The sequence below is a fragment of the Silurus aristotelis genome (assembly GCF_946808225.1).
Source record: "Silurus aristotelis genome assembly, chromosome: 11".
NCBI classification, from domain to species: Eukaryota; Metazoa; Chordata; class Actinopteri; order Siluriformes; family Siluridae; genus Silurus; species Silurus aristotelis.
In genome coordinates, this window is record NC_139584.1 from 23,923,414 (window position 1) to 23,944,553 (window position 21,140).

Below are 21,140 nucleotides of genomic sequence, written 5' to 3' on the forward strand. Positions count from 1 at the left end.
AATTTTACAAGCAGATGTTACTTGAAAATAGCGTGGCTTGGGGATCTGCGCTTGTCATTTAAATTATAGATATTCAACACCCCCCAAGCCCCCCAGCTCATTGCACACCCATTTCTTGTGTTCCCTCCTTTTTGTCTCTTTTTTTGTCGATAAAAGAAAGCACGAATATGTTTTATAACCCCTTATTCTTATTTGTTTACACGTTATTGTATGCATTAACATATCGTATGTATTAAATGTTATGTTTTCAATAATTTCAGTTCTGGAGGTATGGTAAAATAGCCTTTGTTTATTAGTTAAGCTCCCAGATATAGATGATACAGTATATAAAAAAAATAAATAAATGAAAGACTGGAGTCAGGAGAAAGCATGCATTCTGATGCAAAAGGTTTTGAAACTGGTTTGAAATATGCAAAAGCGAATAATACCGAATAATACTGAGAAAAATAAGCGTCTACAAACCAAAAAAAACCAAACATTTATAAGTGTGATCACGTGTACAGATTTTTGAAAACGCCAGCCTATTGTTCTGCGCCTCCAAACTTGAGCGCGTGGCTTGTGTGGGGCGTTCCCGTGACGCGGTGAGCGTGGATAAATAGCGCGCGCGCCGAACCCTGCTCAGTCACAAACCGCGTCTTCGCAAGAGAAACACTGAAAACCTCATCCTCTGCAAGAATCGAAAATGACTCCGGCTGTGTGTGTCCCGTCTGGAGGTGGTGGCAGCACGGTGGCCATGAGGAGAGAGGCCTCGGAGATGCGTAAAACTTTAAAACCGCTGATGGAGAAGCGCAGAAGAGCGCGCATCAACGACTGCCTGAACCAGCTGAAAAACCTCATCCTTCCTCTAATGGGAAAAGATGTAAGTAGAAGTGAATCTTCATTGACTTTCAATGAGTACGGTGCGTTTTTTTTCCGCTTAAAACTCACGTTTGTTCCGTTTTTCTATTTGCAGAACTGTCGCTCCTCGAAGCTGGAGAAAGCAGACATCCTGGAAATGTCGGTGAAATTCCTCGCCGAGCCTCGCAAAACTCCCACACGTGGTGCGTTATCTTGTTCTCTTCTTCCTTTTTAAATATTTTATATACTTTTTTTTTTTTATATATCTCATCTTGATAATGAATGTTTCAATCACCTAATAAAATCACCTGTGCTTCCCACAGATGCTGCAGTGAATTACACAGAGGGCTACGACGCGTGCCTGCAGCGGGTCTCCGCTCTGCTGCCGCGCACGAGCCTCGACCGCGAGGGCCGCGCGCGCGTGCACGCCTTCGTCCAGCAGCAGCAGCAGCAGCGGCGCTCGAGCTCACCGCCGTCGTGCCGCGCGTGCAGCGCTCGCGCACTCAGCGCGACCGAGCCAGTCCCGCACGAGCGGGTGCTGCGCGCGCTCGAGGTCAGTCGGGGAGCAAAGCGCGCGGGCGTCACTCCGGAGAAAGTGCAGGACGCGGCCCAGGTCGCGGCTCACCACGTGTGGAGGCCGTGGTGATGCGGGCGGAGGAGGAAAAAGCGGCACACCTGTAATATAATGTATATGAATATAAAACAACGTGGAAGAAGAAGATGATGATGATGTAAATATTTGCAGCTGTAACGCACTGACTTGAGCCACTGGTTCAAGTCGATTTCTTTAACCTGAGTATTATATACTTCTTGTTTCTTTTTGTCAAAATTCGCTCGTTTTTGTGTTTATCGGTTCGTTTTCTTCGAGATCCTGCGCGTGAATAAGGCGGTTGTTTGGGCTGGGGGTCGCTGGGTGAAGGGGGTGAAGGGGGTTTGTAGAAAACGCCTATGTAAAACCCTACGGGTTGTTCAGTATGAGACATTTTGTTCTTTCACTTCAGTATTCTGAGTTTTTGCGGATTATTTTATCTGTATGCATCTTATGCTGTTAATCACAAGTCTCGTTTTAGAGACGTGCTATTTATTTATTTGTTTGTTTCTTGTTTACTTGTAAACACGTTTGATGTATTTTATTCAGTCTCGTTTTTGAGACGTGTTCATTCTTTTTTTTGATTAATTGTAAACACGTTTGATGTGTTGTACAGTCTCCGTTTTGGAGACGCGCTTTTTTACTTGTTTTTGTTTACTTGTAAACACGTTCGACGTGTTATACAGTCTCCTCTTTTAGAGACGTGTTTTATTTGTTTATTTATGTATTTGTAAACACGTTTGATGTGTTGTACAGTCTCCTTCTTAGAGACGTGCGTTTTATATATTTTTATTTTTTTGTTTATTTGTAAACACGTTTGATGTGTTGTACAGTCTCCTTCTTAGAGACGTGCGTTTGATATATTTTTATTTTTTTGTTTATTTGTAAACACGTTTGATGTGTTGTACAGTCTCCTTCTTAGAGACGTGCGTTTGATATATTTTTGTTTATTTGTAAACACGTAGTGTTGCCCTCCAAAGTCTCTTTTTTGACGAGACGTTTATTAGTATTTTTTGTATCTTTTATGTAAATATTCTGTATTTTAAATAAAATAAATAGGCTAACCAAATGTTTTATGTCTATTTATTTGTCTTAAGATTTTTGTTATTTTATTCAATTATTTGAAACACATTTAGCAGAGGAATGAGGAATTGAATAAAAAGCATAGTAGAGATGTTTAACTTGTCTAATAAATAAACTGTAAAGGTGCATATAGTCTGAAGAACTGATGTGATGGTGTACAGTTCATCTGTATAGTTCAATTGTATAAACTTAAATTTTAATTATCAGCTGGATTATAAGCCATTGCATTACATTACATTATGAGTTCACATTTGCATAACTAACTATTACTTTATTCAAAATAAAAAAACAACAACAAAAAATTAACAAAATAAACAAAAAAAGTGGGTTTGATTCAGTGTGACGGTCTCTGCTGCCACCGCGTGGCAGAATGTTTTTATGCACATTTGAGCAATACGTCTACTGCCTTTATCATAGCAGAAATAATTACTAATAAAAAAGCCTATTACCCAGAAAAATGTTTAAAAGAGCTATTAGAAAACCCTAGTAGCGTTTTTCATTCACATTACTAATGTATTAACCGTTAAAAGTAGCAATGTTTATTCATGTTTATGAATTTGTTTATTTTTATGAATTTCTACTCTATTCCGCTTCTGCAAGGACTCGGATTCATTTACATGGATTATTTTATACCTTAGTTTACACCTTATCGGGGTTTCTTTCCTCTCCATCATGGACATTTACACAACAAACTGTATCTGGAAAGCCACCAGCATTGTAGCTGATGACACACACCCTTCACAGCTTTATTAATTCCATAGTACAGGCACACAGCAATGAAATGCACACATGCAAATGAATATAAAGACTATGGGCAGTGAAAAATGTGCAGGTGCCGTTGAGCAAGTAAGAAAATATATACAGTTTATATATACAGTACATACACCGCTCAGGCATAACATTATGACCGTATAACATTATGATTGGTAAATGAATAACAATGATTTTTATGTCTTATGTTAGTGGGTGGGATATTATCACGCAGCAAGTGAACATTTTGTCCTCAACTTTGATGTGTTGGAAGCAGGAAAAATGGGCAAGCGAAAGGATTTGAGCAAATTTGACTTCTTCTTCTTTCAGCTTCGCCACAGCTGATCATCCGTCTCTATACCCCCCTGTCCTGTACATATGCCTCTTTCACCACAACCATCTGCATCTCCTCCCTCACCACATCCATTAACCTCCTCTTTGGCCTTCCTCTTTTTCTCCTTCCTGGTTGCTCCATTCTCAGCATAATCCTACCGATATACCCCATGTACCATATACCCTCTGCACATGTCCAAACCATCTCAATCTCACCTCCCTCACCTTGTCTCCAAAACGTATTTGAGCAAGTTTGACAAGGGCCGAATATTTTTTATCGTTTATGGTGATGATCTATGTTATTGTATGTGAAAAATAACAGCAACACTGCTAAAGGGGAGCAGAGATTAATAAAGCACTCATTTACTAATTTACACACACTAAACACACTGACCCTATACACTGTACTGACATACCTCCTAATGTCACTTACATTATACAATATATGTTATATTTCACTAACTATATTCCTTTCTTAGTCTTCTACTGACTTATGTTTGTGAACATACCTATTGTTTACCTATTTATATATTGTTTATACATTGTGTATTCTTAATTTTTTTTCATTCTTCCGTTTATTGTACTTTAAATAAAGTCTTGACACAGTATTTGGTCTTTTGCCATGACATAGTTGTTAAGGCCATGTGGGCTGGTTTGAGTAATTCAGTAACTGCTGATGTGTGATTTAGTTTTTTGGTGGGAGTGGGCAGACGTTGATGTGAGCTAAAAAGAAGGCAATGGCAACTTAAACAGCCACTCTTTAAATCCACGTTGAGCAGAAAAGAATTTCATAATGCACAGACCTTGAGAGCATGTAGTTATAGATTTTATGTGCTTACAGAACCTGGACACATTTTTGCCCAACAGATTTCCGATGACTGGCCGATTGGATTGGCTTGGATTCAAATGTCTGGTTTGGACAGAAGTAGTTCAGTGGAGGTGTTGGCCTTCTGATCAGGAAATCATCAGTTCAAATCCCAGCACCAACAAGTTATGACAGCTGGGCCCTTAAACAAATGTCCTGCTTAGAAACTGAAATGTTAACCATTTAAGGAAAAAATTACATTTTACTCACCACATGTTTGACTGTCTGATTGGTATATAGATTGCTCTGTGTGATCAGGAGGTCATGAGCTCAAATCCCATCACCACCAAGTTACCAGTGCTGGGCAGTTAAGCAGGGTCTTAAACCCTCATCTGCTCAGGTGTATGATTGATAATGGTGTTTGCCAGATGTTGTTATTGCAGTGTAATAATAATTGCATGAAGGTGTTCAAGTGCTGCTATTAAAGTGGCTGCCAAGTGTCAATGAAGGAAACATCTATCATCTTAAACAAGCTCCAGAGCTCTTTAATACTAATAGTATAAAAAAATATATATTATAGTATAATATCTTTTAGCTCTTGTGAATCTCTAGGAGCACACGATATCCGGTGAATCGATTCCCCTTTTGAATCCCACGTGCTCCGAGTGATTCAGAGTCATTTGGGAAGAGAGAGGCATATGTCCGACAGCAGAGCTGCTAACACAGCATCCATCATGTCTGATCCATCATCCTTACCGTCCATTCAGATATGCAGGTAGGATGTAAACAGTGTGATTCTCGCTAACAGGATGGATTTTCTCAGTGTCATGTAAACCGACTCTGCCGCATCCTGACCACAATAAAGCGTCACAACATGCGTGCGCGCGGCCCCGGTAATCCTCGGGATTTGGAACAGACAGCATTATATTTGAGTGACTCTGATCTGAAACAATAACTATATTATTAATGATAATATATTTTTGTTTTTAAATAGTTATGACCACGAATAAGGATTGCGTTCGGGTCTTCATCTGGTTATCTGGTTATCGGATACCGGTGTATTGGGACGCCTGCTGTTTGCTGTACGATGTGATGCTGAGAAAGTATTTTGGCTTTAAAACAGCCTGCAAGGTTATTCAGAGGTCATCAGGGCTACATCAGGACACTAGTCAGCAGATATGAAGATGTAAATGTAAAGATGTGTTGAGAGAATGGAAAGGACAGAATGTTCACAGATATATACGCATTCATGTATAGTGTTTAGTTAGGAAAGGGAAAAATCGTTAGAATTTAGAAATCAAATATGACTAGAAGAAAGACATTGTGGATTATTTCATAATTACTGCATTAACATCTAAGAAAAGGCCTTTAGAATGAATTGGCGCGTTATGACCGGCTGTTCCGCATACTCCTTTTTTGCTTCCCCTAGTGGCTGAGAATTGTAATTACACAGATTTATGACGTACGAAGAACGTCATTACGTGCAACGTAAATCTACGGCGGAATCCCAAATATTGTTTTATTCCCCTACGGAACTGCGCTATGTCCGGTTTAAAGTTGCTGACTGGTACAACCTATGTAGTGCATGTGTGTAGGCGATAGATAATAGTTTGGGATTGAGCCCACGTGCCAGTCCACGTGAAAATGCTTCGTCTTCCATTAGGGATAATGTCCGGGCGACTGGCGCTTATCACCTCTAGGTATGTAAAGTTGCGTATTCACATACCTGGTGGAAGTGCCTGAAACAGCGCATGAAGGCGAGACAGGTTCCTATGCGGAAGTAAACCTTAGGCTATGCGGAGATAAGCGACATAGTTGGAACTTAGTGGGTGCAGAACCAAGCAAGACCACCCCAAAGTCTATCTGTTTATATCTACTGATTTTCATTTTCAATGACTATCAGGTGCAGCCCTCAGTTGATAAAATTGAAAACCTACATCAAACCAGCCTTTTGTAGAAAAAAAAGAATCGGACACTCCTGGCCTAGACCCTAATACCTACATCTAGACCATGTCTGTCTGTCTGTCATAGAAGGTAAACTTGAACCTATACAAGCCTAAAATTAGAACCTCCAATCTCCAAAACCATCCATGGGTTCTTCCAGTCCGCCCTTTTCATTCTGCACACTTGACAACACACATAACTGGAATGTTAATCTGCATTATTTCAATGTTTATTGCTTGAGTTTTGGACTAACAGACAATATGAACTATTGACCTTTATGTTATGTCCATGGTCATGGTCTACGAGATAAAGAGCCTCTGCATTAGACATTTATAGCATTTGGCAGACACCCTTATCAAGAGCGACTTACATCTGTTTCATTCATACACCTAAACAACAGAGTGGTTAAGGGTCTTGCTCAGGGGCCCATTTGTGGGAGCTTAGTGAGGCTGGGATTTTAACTCATGACCTTCTGATCCGTGGTCCAATGCCTTAATTACCAATGCCCACTCCCACAGCATTAGAAACACATTGGTTTTAATAATCCGCCCATTTCCAGATTGTAGGCAACTGTTCTTCCGGAGGATGTGACTTTATGACTGTCATACGGTGAACTAACATCACAGAACTTCTCGAATTAAACATACTGTGCATAGTACTTATGTACATAACATTAAAAAACATATATATTTTCCTGGTAAAGTGACAGGGCTCTTGGTTAGTGGATATTTGCAAATTGTGCAATCAGACGTGAAAATGTAACCATGTCTCTTTGATCTTTTGAAAAGATTAAATTCTTCACTTACTAGTACAACAGTCTTCGTTTACATTTATACAAGTTTTTCAAACTTGATCATGTACTAAAGCTTTTGGAAAAACTATACCCAAGTACTAATTTAACACCAGCCAGATGTTCACAAGTTTCAAGAAATGACGATTTGATAACTGCCAAAAAATGTAGCCAAGATGAAGTAATAACATGACTAAAAGGGACAGAGGTCAGTAAGGTCATTGGAGTCTGTTGGTTCCCACAGACACACACCAAAACCTCAATTTTTATAGGTCAGCATTATTCATTCATTTTTAAATGGAATGGTTTTTAATGTGAAAGTTTTGAAAAATTGTTCGGTAAAATTGTGCATGCAGTTTAAATAAATCAATCCTACAACATTAACAATACATTTTCACATAATCGAGCCACACTGCGCATTTATTTGCTCAATTTCTCGACATCTTCTTAGCTACAAATGTATTTCCAAACTAACTAACTAATATCCGGTTTGAAAAATGAGCGCAATTGTGCTAAACCTCCTGCTAGATTTAACTAGATACTCCAATCATGTATCTTTTTTGAATAAATTCTGCATTAATCGAGGCTAATGTTCTTTCTGTGTGGATGAACTTAATACATTGTATGGACTCTACTCTAAACAGTGACTTCTTTTTCATCTTTTAATTGTATACAAGGGAAAACTGCAAAGACAATATTGATCTGGGTTGCAGACATTTTCTGCAGTTGCAGCTGTTGCATGGATACTCAGTCCACTTAATATTATGGATAGAAGGGATGACGTCAAAAAGATATGCTGAGTGTTTTTAATGCACTGGTTAAGCTGTGAGATGTGTTCGTTTTGCTCGAACTCTTCGGGAAAATGCTAAAGAGTCGGATTATACTGACAGAAGTCCCCTGGTTTCTGCGCTTTACGCTACTCAGGTTGGAATATGGTAAAATTTACAGCTTATGGTTTCTATTTTGTTTTAGAATATGACTCGCGTGTGCTATATGGATGTATTTCAGACAGATTATACACAGCGTCTAGGGTCATGTTGACTAGTCATTTGTGATAAATAGAGATAAAGATGGAAGATTTCACGATGATGATAAACTGTCTTTGGCCATCTGTCATGAGGTAACTCCTTCCACTGGTCAGATTAGAAAATGGTCTTTCTAGAAGCCTATTTAAGGTTGCTGGTGAGTTGTGCATGAACATGAGTCAAATGAGTGTTAATTAATAAATTGGATGTAGTAATTGTGCAGAAAACACAAAAACAGACACCAGACTCTGTGCCACATCTAATGTCATCAGATCAGCATTACATGATAGATCATGTGAAACACTGTGTTGCTAGAATTAGTTTTAATTTCGTGATGCAAGTGGAGTCGTTCATGTGGGGGGTCCCCCCTTGATGATTGCATAATCAGGTGTCCCCCCCCCTTATCCCCCCCTTATGATTGCATAATTATAGTTAACACTACTTTTAAGTCGTTTTTCATTTGCGGATCGCGGTTAAGGAAATGAGTTCTCCTCCACTTTTCTAATTAAAAGTTGACATGTGCAAACCAGTCAAGCCGTTTTTTCGTCAAACATTTCCTGTGAATGTGCACTTGCTCAAAACTTCACCACAGATGTGCAAATTGCCGGGTTAACTCTCATTGGCCCAGAACCACATGGTCTGAGTGAGGGCAGGGCCAGTCTGCAAGAGAACCATGTTACTGGTGGAGAAAGTGACGACATCATAACGTGTAGTATAAACAGTGATGAATGAAAGGCTTGGTTTAATTTCTGTTTCGGCTTTGAAACGCACTCTGCCTGTCTCCGATTTGTCACGCAGGAGTTTAATTGGGAGCAGAAATGGCTCAAATTCAGCTTACCAGGTAGTTACACATTCAACTTCTGTTTAACTAGAGCTTATCGTTGTATCGTATTCTATCGTAATGCATTTTCAGTCATATGCTGTGTCTCATATCAAGGCTTAATGAAGTCACTTTGATTTTCAAGGAGCTTACTGATGCAATGGGCTATAAAATGTCCCACTCAGCAAAAAACAATTTTTGTATCTTCTAGTTATTTCATGTTGAAGGAACAATAAATCAATCTTAATACGTCGAAGGTGCACACCAAAAGTACAAATGGTGTATAATGGTGTATCAATGCTTGAGAGAAACAATTTAGTGGTTAGGAATGTTAGCGATTAGTATTTTCTGACAGCATCGTCTGATTAACGTCCGCACAAACCGGTTAAGGATGTCGGATGATTGTGTCATCAGATAACATAGATTCTAGTTTGGGCAACCTGGAGGCACATAGCTACGTTCAATATTGTTTCTTTGTGTTAGTGGTTTTATATTGGCTTATACATTACACTTTAAACCTGCTGTACTTATACAGTCTATAATAACGTGACCCCACCACAGGCACGCTTGTGTAAAAAGCAGTTAATTGATATGGATGATTTTTATATTTGTCATCTCTTAAACCACTCCAGTGTCTACAGTGTGCCCGGGCTTTAACAGTCCGTTTAATAGACAAACTATATTGTAGTGACTCATCTTCCTGAAACTCCAAAATGTGGCATGATGGATGTTGCTGACTCATATCCAGGTATTACACATTAAAACAATTGGTTTTGTTTGTGACACAGAATTATGCGACCAGACGATGCCAACATCGTGGGAAACGTCCATGGTGGGACAGTCTTGAAGATGATCGAGGAAGCTGGGTGCATTATAGGAACTCGCCACTGTAACACGCAAACTGGGGTGAGTTATGGTTCCATGCACATTTTGAGCAGCGAAACTAGTGAAGGCCGTGAAGACGAAGGCCATCACATAGTGTTTACTTCATTTTCATCCTCAGCAAACTATTCAGTGATCCTTTGTGCCAATGGCAAGCAATCAGAAGAACAGTATTGACTTGCAGCAACTGTTCCCAATGAAGTTGATGATGAAAAGTACAAGTTTAATTTTGTTTTAACAGTTACAGATTGTTGTGGTTTGGAACGCTGATAGTTTTTTAGGATGTAGCTTTGTAAATTTAAAAACAAATACCTGCTTTTTCCTTAAAATAATGTGTGAGTGTTGCATTAATGGATTAAAACCACAGCTAGATAAATTCTAAAGCCAAACAAAACTTAGGCGAAAGTTTTTTTTTTAAAGGAAATCAGCATTTTTCACATTTATCCTTCTAACGGACAGTAGAAATGGTGGTCTAGTATTTAGGATGCGGCGCTCTCACCGCTGCGGCCCGGGTTCGATCCCCGGTCAGGGAACCATCCCCAGACACTCTTAGTGCCGGTCCCGAGCCCGGATAAATGGGGAGGGTTGCGTTAGGAAGGGCATCCAGCGTAAAAACATGTGCCAAACCAAACTTGCGGAGGATCCGCTGTGGCGCCCCCTAACGAGAGAAGCCGAAAGAAAATTAATTGACAGTAAAAACCAGTCAGCCGAACTAAGAAGATACGTGAAATGATCCCAATCAGCGATGCATGGAATCTCGATTTTTATGAATTAGGACAGAGAACCATACAGAACAAATCAGCTACATCGACTTCATGAACAGGACTGCTTTTCACCACGCAGAGTTACTTTGCAGTATTAATATATTTGTCTGATATCAGCCGAGACACCAGTCAAGATTGAGAAAGTACTCAATTCAAATATTGTAATACTTTTGCTGCATTAACGCTTCCTTTCAAATAATAATAACATCACACGGATACTGCTGGTGTGAGTCAACAGCAAAGTGAGTCGGTGAAAATCCCTTTTAGATTTACGGGGTGATCAAACACTGCAAGACGTCAGTTTATCTCCAGTAAGACGTTTGTCACTGTTGTGTGTTTGTGGTTTTTAGGGATAAGATGCGATCTGTGTTTATGTGTTGTGTAGATTGTATCTAGAAACCTTTTTCTAGATACAATCTACAAAAGTTTCCCATGTTTAAAAGGCACATCTGGATAATTCCAGACACATAGTTATTATTATTATTATTGATAATAATAATAATAATAATAATAATAATAATACATATAAGATATATGTTATGTGTACTGTATTTCTTGGACTATAAGCCGCTACTTTTTTCCCACGTTTTGAACCCCGCGGCTTAAACAACGAAGCGGCTAATTTATGGATTTTTCCTGGGTTTTTCCCGGTTTTACAAACTTTACAAACCCGGGTTTACAAACTTACAAATTTCATTAGACCAATGAAATTTCCGAACGGAAACGAAAATACGCACCTCACCTGTGTTCTGAGCTGCACAGCATCGGGAGAAAAAACTTTTTTTTTAAAACGAACGACGATGCCAAAAGATAAACTCCCGAGAGAAATAGTTGTGAAAGAAAGGAGGAAGACAGTGAACAATGACTTTCTTGGTAGGCTACTGTTTAGATACAAGCCGTTGTAACGCGTTGAGTCTGGGTAAAGGGAGAGCTCGCTAACTCCAGTTGCAACAGAAATCATATAAGCACAGACAGCTTTCCAAAACTCATGCTTTTTTATTTTTCTTAGCAACAGCGTTACGGGTTAGTCAAAGAAATGAGCATCAGGAAATAATAAGGACATAATTCTCGTCTTGAACACAGGCAGTAATACCAGAAAAATGCTGTGCCGGTCTTTTCCCAAAATACCGCTCTGCTCCTAAAGGAAGCGCAACATATTTCACCCGTTACACCGTGTGTAACGTGTCTTTCATTAAAGCCTGTGTAAAGTACATTAGTGTAGACTGCAGCTTATAGACAGGTGCAGCTTATTTATGTTAAAAATAAAAATATTTGTAAAATTCAGTGGGTGTGGCTTATATATGGGTGCGCTTTATAGTCCGGAAATTACGGTATACTTCTGCTACTTTTACATTATCAAGTGCTGTCAAATCTGTTTAAGTGATAAAATGCTAAATGATAAACCCCCCCCCTAATGCAAATCTAACATATGCAGATACGAGGCTAATAAATGATCATTATGAGATGTACTGTATGGGTGTGTGTGTGTGTGTGTGTGTGTGTGTGTGTATATGCGTGTCTCCAGTGTAAGCCTTTTGTTTACTCATCGCTCTACTTCACTTCAGGCCCTCCTGATCTTCAGTAATCCTGCCACTGTTTTTCTCCTATAAATCCGCTCGTCTCATTTATTCCTCGATAACGTTTAAACGTGTGAACATGAACGCCGTTCATCAGAAGTGACTGAATAGATTGTTTTTCCAGTATTTTTGTATACAGTAAAGAAATTCTGTTCTATCCTGTTTTTCCACCTTTTTTTTTTAACCTTTAAAATGTCAGTTGCACTTTAAATGTTATTCTTTCCATATTGAATGTTAGAGGTGAAACTCACAAAGCATTATAGTCTTTGTGTTTATGTTTGAATTAATACAAATTATTTAGTGAGTGGAATGTCACATTTGTTTGGGGTGATATTTAGAAGCATATTCTTCTTAGTACAAAGTTCTGAGTAGAGAAATACGCACCCTGCTTATTTATCATTTTGTTTATACACTTGATACAAATTGATTTTGCCCACATCAGCCTGAAGGTACTAGTTTTAGGTTAGTAGTAAAAAGAAAAAAAAAAAAAGAAAACGTATTTGGATAAACAGCTTGATTATTTGTTCTTTCTCACATTTCCAGCCCACAAACACAGAGGAAAAGTATGATGTTACATAAAAGTTACATGATGTTTATGGTTAAAATGTACATGTCTTTATAAGGTATTATGAAATGCAAAATATAAAAATAAGATTATATTATATAAAGAGTAAGCGTAAATCTTTTCTCAGAGAATTTGACCATTTGTTTTCAGTAACATTTTTTTATTTTATCCACTAGAGGGCAGCAGATATGCAAAAATATTCTAGCTTGAAGTTTTTCTTCAAGTCTTTCAGAAGGCTAAAAAATGTGCCCTTTGAGAAGCACTCTATATAAAATATGTAACAATTTTAAACAACAATAAATACTCAGATATGAGAACAGATCTTGAAGTACATGAAGCAGCTCTAGGAATACATACGTAACTGTAGACGTTCTGAGTTGTCTATTAAATCTAAAGATTAATTGCTAATTTTAAAAGGAGCAACTAGTTCAAGAGAAGAATATAGCCAAGGAAATGAAAATATAGTAACCTGAAAAGGCTGCTTTCTTTTGGCTTACAGGACCGTTGCGTCGCAGCCCTGGCACGGGTGGAGCGCACCGATTTCCTGTACCCCATGCTCATTGGCCAGGTGGCCCACGTGAGCGCTGAGATCACGTACACCTCCAAACACTCTGTAGAGGTGCAGGTCAACGTGGTGTCTGAAGACATACTTTCAGGTTAGTGGATATTCAGCAGGATCCTAAACAAGTCTCTGAAAACCTGTTAAAGGCCACTGTGCATGAAGGATTATTACTTGCATGCAAGGATAACACGAAACATCAGTTTTTATATAAACGTGTGGAATGTACGCAGTCTTTAAACCACAATGGTGACACACCAAATAATAAGAAATTGAGAAATTCATGTCAATATTTCTTATATTCGACTGGTCACTCGAAAAATTTTGCATGAAAAAATGTAATACGAAAAGCATTTCTGCATATTCGTTTAGACCATACTGCATAAATATTTAATTAAAGGGACAGGCTTTCTTACACCTACTGTATTATTTAACAGTATGTATGACTGTTTATTATCGCTCATCAGATATTCGAAAAAATGCTCGCAACAGCATAAGTGCATAAGTACGGTAAGTTTCCCAATGTTGCAAACGCTTTCCTCCAGCTTTTACGTTGATTGTCAAGGACAAATCTTCTCAAAGTCTAAAAATGGATCTGCCCAATTAAACAAAAGTAAAAGTTTTATCAGCTGTAGAATGTATGCAGTTTTATACACCAGACTGACATGAAGGTTGCACTGTGTCACTCTCTTATCCATATGTTTTTAAACGGCAGCACGGTCGGAGACGTAATTGCATAGTTTTCTGAACCTTAAAAATGAGTTAATCCACTCCTTAATTGTTTGACAGTGTTGTGTTGTTTGCTTGACATAAATCATGTAACAAGAAGCTGTTGAATAAGATGATATCTGCATTTTCAGCCTCTAGTAGTGTGGTTTGCTTTATGGATTTACAAGATAAGTATAGCTGAAGGCAGCTGCATGCCTTAACACACTGTTTAGTTGTTTAGAGGCTTACAAAAGCCTTTGTGGAGGTTTTTCTTTCTTTTTTATAAACTTCAGCCAAGTCTGGTTTGAATTAATTTCTGTTGGAGTGTTTTATAATTTTTAATGAGGCGGGTGAATCATAGTTTTTAGGAAAATACGTCATGTGGACTGTCGCATGGGATAGAAAGGATGTCATGGGAGTCTAATGGAGACAGGAAATGTTTCCAGATCTTATACTTGAAATACGGTTGTCAGAAATTGCTGCAACGCTCCTCATCCGAAAGCCACCATCAGGAGACCGACATAAGATAATGTGAACCTTACAGATCAGCTCCAAACTTGGTATTGGTAATAGCGAAACCTAAACAAAACTTAATAATAGACAGTTTATAATGTTTATTACCTCAGGTTGACATCAGGTAAGATCACCTAAGCATTACCTCATTCATTGTGATTCAGGTCTACCTCTGTGTTCGTCGTGGAAATGGTTCACATTGTGGAAATCAGCATTCCAGTAAATATGCATCAAATGCAGTTACACTGTTCGAATGCCATGGGTTCCAATCTGTGTAATGTTGGTTTGGTGGAGAACCTACACCAATTTAAAGTGACTGAAAGCTCAGGATTAAAAAGAGCTGACACAAATTATATAGATTGTACTGTTACAATCAGTAAAAATATGTATTTTTTAACCTTTCAAACAACACTAGCTTCACTCCACTGCAGTCTAGTGCATAATAAAGAGTCTGTAGATGTCGGACATTTTAACCCGTTTCTTTTTCCCAAATGCTGCTATGGGGCTCTTATTTTAGTTTTTTTCCTCAGATCAAAACTTTGTTTATTGCCTAAAACCTTTGTGGGAATGAATCTGTAATGATTGAATATTTTTTTAAGATATGTTAAACTTGTAGTACAATTTCTTGACAATATTAAGGCTCTGTTATATATTTATTATAAATCAATACAAATAGAAAGGAATGAATTTTTATACTGACGAAATGCACATCGGAAAAAAATATTTTAAATATTTTTTCTTGCTTAAAAAATTGTGTTCTAAATTGTCAGTCGAATCGAATTCATTTGAGCGTGTTGTTAAACCCCTGGTCATAATGTACGTAGAGTGTAATAAAAATTTTTTGTTGCGGGTTTAATGTTATAGGCTCTTCTGATTGTGTGAACAGTCTGCTACTCAACAGGACCAGTATTTTATTTGTGATCTTGTTCAGTGTGCCAAAAAAACGAGAGATGAAATCACACTGGTCCTTTTTGCAATATAAAAATATATTCTACAGCTGTAATAACTGTCCAAAGTTTCACCTTCTTGAGCAGAATAACGCAGAATGATTTGACCGAACATGTGCTTAGTTGAATACAGAAGGAACTGATATAAAAACGTGGACTGAAACATGATTAAACACAAAGAACTATCGGTCCCGGTGTAGGCCCCAGCTCAAGATGGTGCTAAAGCATTATAAATATAGATTTCTCCACAAAGCCAGATCACACGTCTTTTTTTTTTCTCTCTCTCCTTTCCATCCTGAATCTATTACTGTCCTAAACATAGCACTATTCAAAGCCTAAAAACAGGGCAAGCTGTCCCAGAAATGACAAATTCTTACCTGAAGAGATACTTCTTTGAGCGAGATAATGAATCAGTGATAAATGGCAGGAAATAAAAAGGGATGGCAGATAACACATTAAGCCAAAACAAAAGAGGTATCCCCAAGGTGCATGGTGTTACCACAGCAACCGAGTTGTCAAGGAAGCAGGGACGAGCTAGGGAGAGGTGAGATGCCGAGTCGATGGAAGGGATCCGCAGAGGCAGACAGACATGAACACATGATCTGAGGATGCGTTCTGGTGAGGAAGTAACAGGAACAAAGACAAGCACAGTGACATATAAGAATAATAACAAGCTCATTTACTTATATTTTTCAAACAGCTTTTTCACCCTGTTGATATACACCACAAAGTCAGCACATGTCTTGAGTTTGCATAAAGAGTATCAAGGACATTGTCATGTTGGCTGTTAGAGCTGTATTTTGACATTATTTGACAGGCGTTTAGCAACACTGGAATAAATCTCCCATGAGAAGGGCTTTCCGTCAGGCCTGCCAGACAGTGATTAATAGTTTTTCCACTACTTAAAGTGCTTTAAGTCCCAAGTTTAGACCAGGATTGAGAAACATTGTGTTAGGGCTTTTTTGGGGGGGGCAAGTTCATCTTACATGATTTGGTTGGATATACATTAAAAAGACAAAAACTTTTATCACTCCCAGATTCCTTAATCACAATTCTACTGTAGGTTCACACTTTGAGCCTACTGAGCCAAAGAATGCTAGTGATCATTCTCTTTGTTAGATTTGTTCATCCTGATTCAGCAGCATGCGCTGTTGCTTCTGCTTGAGTGGTGTAGGTCATTTTTAAACCACACCCACACCTCTAATTTACTTGATGAATGGTTGTTGAGTATAACATTCAACATTGGTGTTAACAATCATGCACTACCTTTCTGGGACATAATGGACGACAGGAAGTTGTAAATAATCTTGTTTGTTAATTAAATGTTTTTTTTTATATTTCGACTAACAAAATCCATGCCAGGATTTCAAAAAGAAATAATATTGGCAGAACAAGTCTCAGACTTCCTATCCTGAAATAACACCATACTGTTTCTACTGTGTTACTGGGTGGTCACGGCTCATGTTGGTATTGCCCCTTTCGTTTGCCTGCTGTGCCAGAGGGCGAGCATGAGGAACAGGAGCAGACATTATGTGCCTCTGTCATGTCAGCTTAGTGTCACGCTTCACCCGCTTTCACAGACCACAGCTACACAGGCAACAGCACCTGCAAATGTCGAGGCCTGTGCTCTCTCAGAATAAAATTAATTATCTCTCAGGATATGTGTGTTTGCTCAAAGCTTGAACATAGATGCAGAGTTTACAAATGCTATACAGATTCTATAATACTCTAAGACAGGGGTCACTAACATGGTGTGTATTAAACTGGTAGCCCTTCACATTCATCGGTATCTAAGAAGTAGCTCTCAGTGTCAAAAAGGTTGGTGACCCCTGATATAAGATATAAGATATAAGAGCCATTCTGCTAATAATAATAATGGAGGAAAATAAAAAAAAACATGATTGCTAGGGGAAAATAATTAAGTTTCTACATGCTTTGTGTATGTGTGTGTGATCAGAGAGCACCGAGTTTTGGTTGGGCTTAGGGCCATCACATGGTTTATAGACACACACACACACACACACACACACACACACACACACACACACACACACACACACAGTCAGAGCCAATCTAGTCTGTCTTGTCTTACTCACACTCCTCAGGGGTCTCCTGCTTCTGAACGCAGGGGCTGTGATGATTGGGGCCGCAGGCTAGTCTTCATCCTTCCCTTATTTAAAACACACACACACACACACACACACACACACACACACACACACACAGACACACCCCTAATTACTTCCATGTCAGTAACCAGATGAAATATTTTTAGTCATAAAGTTTAGTTAAACATTCTCTTGGGAATAGCAAAAAGTCCTCACATTGTCAAAAGAGCGAAAACATGCTCACACCACACCACACATGATGTACGAATTTCTAGTTGTTAAGTGTGTATGTGTGTGTGTGTATATATATATATATATATATAATATACGTATATATATATGTCGCAACACTTGTTTTTGTTTTTGCATTTTTAATGAGCTGAACTTAAAGATCGAAGAATTTTTCTATGAACACAAAAGGACTATTTATCTCAAATATTGTTCACAAATCTGTCTAAATCTGTGTTAGTGAGCACTTCTCCTTTGCTGAGATAATCCATCCACCTCACAGGTGTGGCAGATCAAGATGCTGATTAGACAGCATGATTATTGCACAGGTGTACTTTAGTCTGGCCACAATAAAAGGCCACTCTAAAATGTGCAGTTTTACTGTATTGGGGGTCCGGGGGGTCCGAAAACCAGTCAGGATCTGGTGTGACACAATTTGCCTTACGTGTTTTTCCATGTGCCGGGATTCATCCGTGAAGAGAACATTTCTCCAAAGTGCCAGACACCTTCGAATGTGAGCAATTGCCCACTAAACTTACGACGACGAACTGCTGTCAGGTCGAGACCCCGATGAGGATGACGGTTTTTGACAGTTTGAGCAGAAATTCTTTGGTTATGCAAACCGATTGTTGCAGCAGCTGTTCGGGTGGCTGATCTTAGACAATCTTGGAGGTGAAGATGCTGGATGTGGAGGTCCTGGGCTGGTGTGGTTACACGTGGTCTGCGGTTGTGAGGGCAGTTGGATGCTGCCAAATTCTCTGAAACTCTTTTTGGAGACGGCTTATGGTAGAGAAATTAACATTCAATTCCCTCAAAACCCGCGACATCTGTGGCATTGTGCTGTGTGATAAAACTGCACATTTTAGAGTGGCCTTTTATTGTGGCCAGCCTGATGCACACCTGTGCAATAATCATGCTGTCTAATCAGCATCTTGATATGATTGTGGATGGATTATTTTGGCAAAGGAAAAGTGCTCACTAACACAGATTTAGCTATATTTGTGAACAATATTTGAGAGAAAATGGCCTCTTGTGTCCATAGAAAAAGTCTTAGATCTTTGAGTTCAGCTCATGAAAAATGGGGGCAAAAACAAAAGGGCTGCGTTTTGGTTCAGTATATATGTATGTGTGTGTGTGTGTGTGTGTGTGTGTCTCAGCAAACATTTTTCTCTTTGTAATATAAGTGCAAACAAAATATATAAAAATAGTTTAATAGATTTTTTTGCTTATTTATATTTACATAAAATTTTATAATTAGTAGCATCTAACTATTATATATACAGTTCATTGATTAAAAATGTTTTATTTCTTATGCTGTAGTACAATACATATATAGTATAGTAGACTATACTGCTATGGTTTACTATAGTACAAAATACAACTGTAGTATAATCTGCTGTTATAGCACATTACAATATACCACTGTAGAACAAACAACTGTTAAAATGCAGTACAGTATACCTTTATAGTACAATCAGCTGTTGTAGTACAATCTATTGTTATAGTACAGTACAATCTACGTATATCTCTATAGTATAAAATCCCACTATTGTAAAGTCTACTGTAGTAGTACAGTACAATATACTACTATAGTGCATTCAACTGTTACAATTCAGTAGTCTAGTGCTCTAGAATAGAATAGCCTTTATTTGTCACATATACATTACAGCACAGTGAAATTCTTTTTTTCGCATATCCCAGCTTGGTCAGAAGCTGGGGTCAGAGCGCAGGGTCAGGGTTAAGGGCCTTAAGAGTGTCGGTTTGGCGATACCGGGGCTCCTGAACCCCCGACCTGACGATCAGAAACCCAGAGCCTTAACCACTGAGCTACCACTCCCCCCACTACCGTTTTAGTAAAAAATCCCAGTATAGTACAATCAGCTGTTATAGTACAGAACAATTTACTGCTATAGTACAATATATTGGCATAGTAGAACCAGAACTTTATACTATAGTTTATTGAAAGTTAGCGTTAACAATCTATTAGTGAAACTGGTGGAAAACATAAACAAAAAAGTCATATTTTCTATTCTTAATAAAAATACCTATTATTATTATGATTATTGTTAATATTATTATTTTTACAGAAATGAACATGTGAACAGTTAAACCAGAGATATGGTGAAAATTCCAGCAACGGATATGCACTTCAGCAGTTTACAACATCTGGACAGAGCATAAAATACAGTCGAATTACCACTTTTCAGAACCCATTTGCTAACTCTCAGACATTGTCACACAAACCACCATAAGTCAGCTGTTCTAATTGTATTTTTCTCTCTCTCTCTCTCTCTCTCTCTCTCTCTCTCTCTCTCTCTCTCTCTCTCTCTCTCTCTATCACACACACACACACACACACTTCCCTAATGACTAAAGAAAGGTTCGGGTTCAGCAGAGCTTGTGCTAATTACTACTGTTCTAAAAGCTCCAGCAGTTAACTAGACACTGACACTGATTTTAGCCTTTGCTGTGTGTCCGTGTGTACATGCATGAGTGTGTGTTTAAAGATGTGTGCAGCTTCAGACCTTAAAAAGCCAGACAATCTGTAAACAAACTGCACCCCCGCTACACCATCTGAAAACGTTCCAGTTGCAGAGACCCGCAGCACTGTGTTGCAAAATTGCAAGCAGTGCGCAAATAGCTGGCAAGCTCAATGGAAACTTTGAGTTGGTTATCCAATGTCCTAACATATTCAACAAGCCAACCATTGTCTCAGTCTACTGGCAACAAATGCTCCTGTGGGGTCACTGGTTTTCAGTGTCAAGATACAGGAAAAATAAATTATCTCTAAAATGTCATTCAAATGGATTGCTATAGACTACACAAAATGGTACATGGTTACATAATGAATTCACTCATCTATCATGGAAATAAAGCAATGTACTATGTCTAAGACTAAATACATGACGATTTGGTTGGGAAATCAATATACCAGCATCAACATTAAAGAGTGTGACACAGATCCCGCACTAGCTTTCAGTTTCATGCCCCCGTCATACAGCAGGTAGCTCTCGCTTTCCCGTGTCTTTAATTTCACTAAGGTCCCACCAGGAAGGAAAATAATCAGTTGCTTTAATATTTGAGAGCAACAAGCGAAAGGAGGTAATGATGTTGTGGAGGCAGCCAAAGAGAACAGCACACCCTCTCCAGTGGGTCTTCATCTCATCTAATTACGCTCTTAGTCACAGCTGCAGTGCCAGATTAATCTTTTTTTCCCCCTTCTTCTCTCACCCTCCCTACAAGCTTCTTAAGATTCAGTGAGCCATCGCAAGAAATTCCCAGTTTTTTTTTGTTTTGTTTTCTTTAAACAACC

The 21,140-nt window shown here is 38.6% G+C and overlaps 2 protein-coding genes across 9 annotated transcripts in view; both read left to right on the plus strand.

The window, feature by feature from the left end:
• Window positions 1-481: 481 nt before the first annotated feature.
• On the plus strand, window positions 482-1,735 carry LOC310733851 (transcription factor HES-2-like). Of its 2 annotated transcripts, XM_083555283.1 has the most exons (3): window positions 482-859; window positions 953-1,040; window positions 1,161-1,735. In XM_083555283.1, exons 1-3 carry the CDS (start codon window positions 683-685, stop codon window positions 1,481-1,483), a joined length of 588 nt encoding a protein of 195 aa, XP_083411409.1. In that variant the 5' UTR covers window positions 482-682; the 3' UTR covers window positions 1,484-1,735. The 2 variants fall into 2 exon arrangements, with proteins under 2 accessions (XP_083411409.1, XP_083411408.1); XM_083555282.1 differs by having other exon boundaries at window positions 482-1,040.
• Window positions 1,736-5,041: 3,306 nt separating this feature from the next.
• The window catches only part of acot7 (acyl-CoA thioesterase 7), a 71,054-nt gene continuing 54,955 nt past the window's right edge, over window positions 5,042-21,140 (plus strand). For 2 of the 7 annotated variants that reach the window (XM_083554693.1, XM_083554699.1), the window contains exons 1-3: window positions 5,059-5,172; window positions 9,765-9,882; window positions 13,264-13,420. In XM_083554693.1, coding sequence (XP_083410819.1) covers window positions 5,096-5,172; window positions 9,765-9,882; window positions 13,264-13,420 — 352 coding nt within the window. In that variant the 5' untranslated portion in view covers window positions 5,059-5,095. Of the gene's footprint in view, window positions 5,173-5,898; window positions 6,098-8,853; window positions 8,998-9,764; window positions 9,883-13,263; window positions 13,421-21,140 lie in introns of those variants that run through there. The other 5 variants (XM_083554696.1, XM_083554698.1, XM_083554694.1 and 2 more) reach the window with 4 other exon arrangements.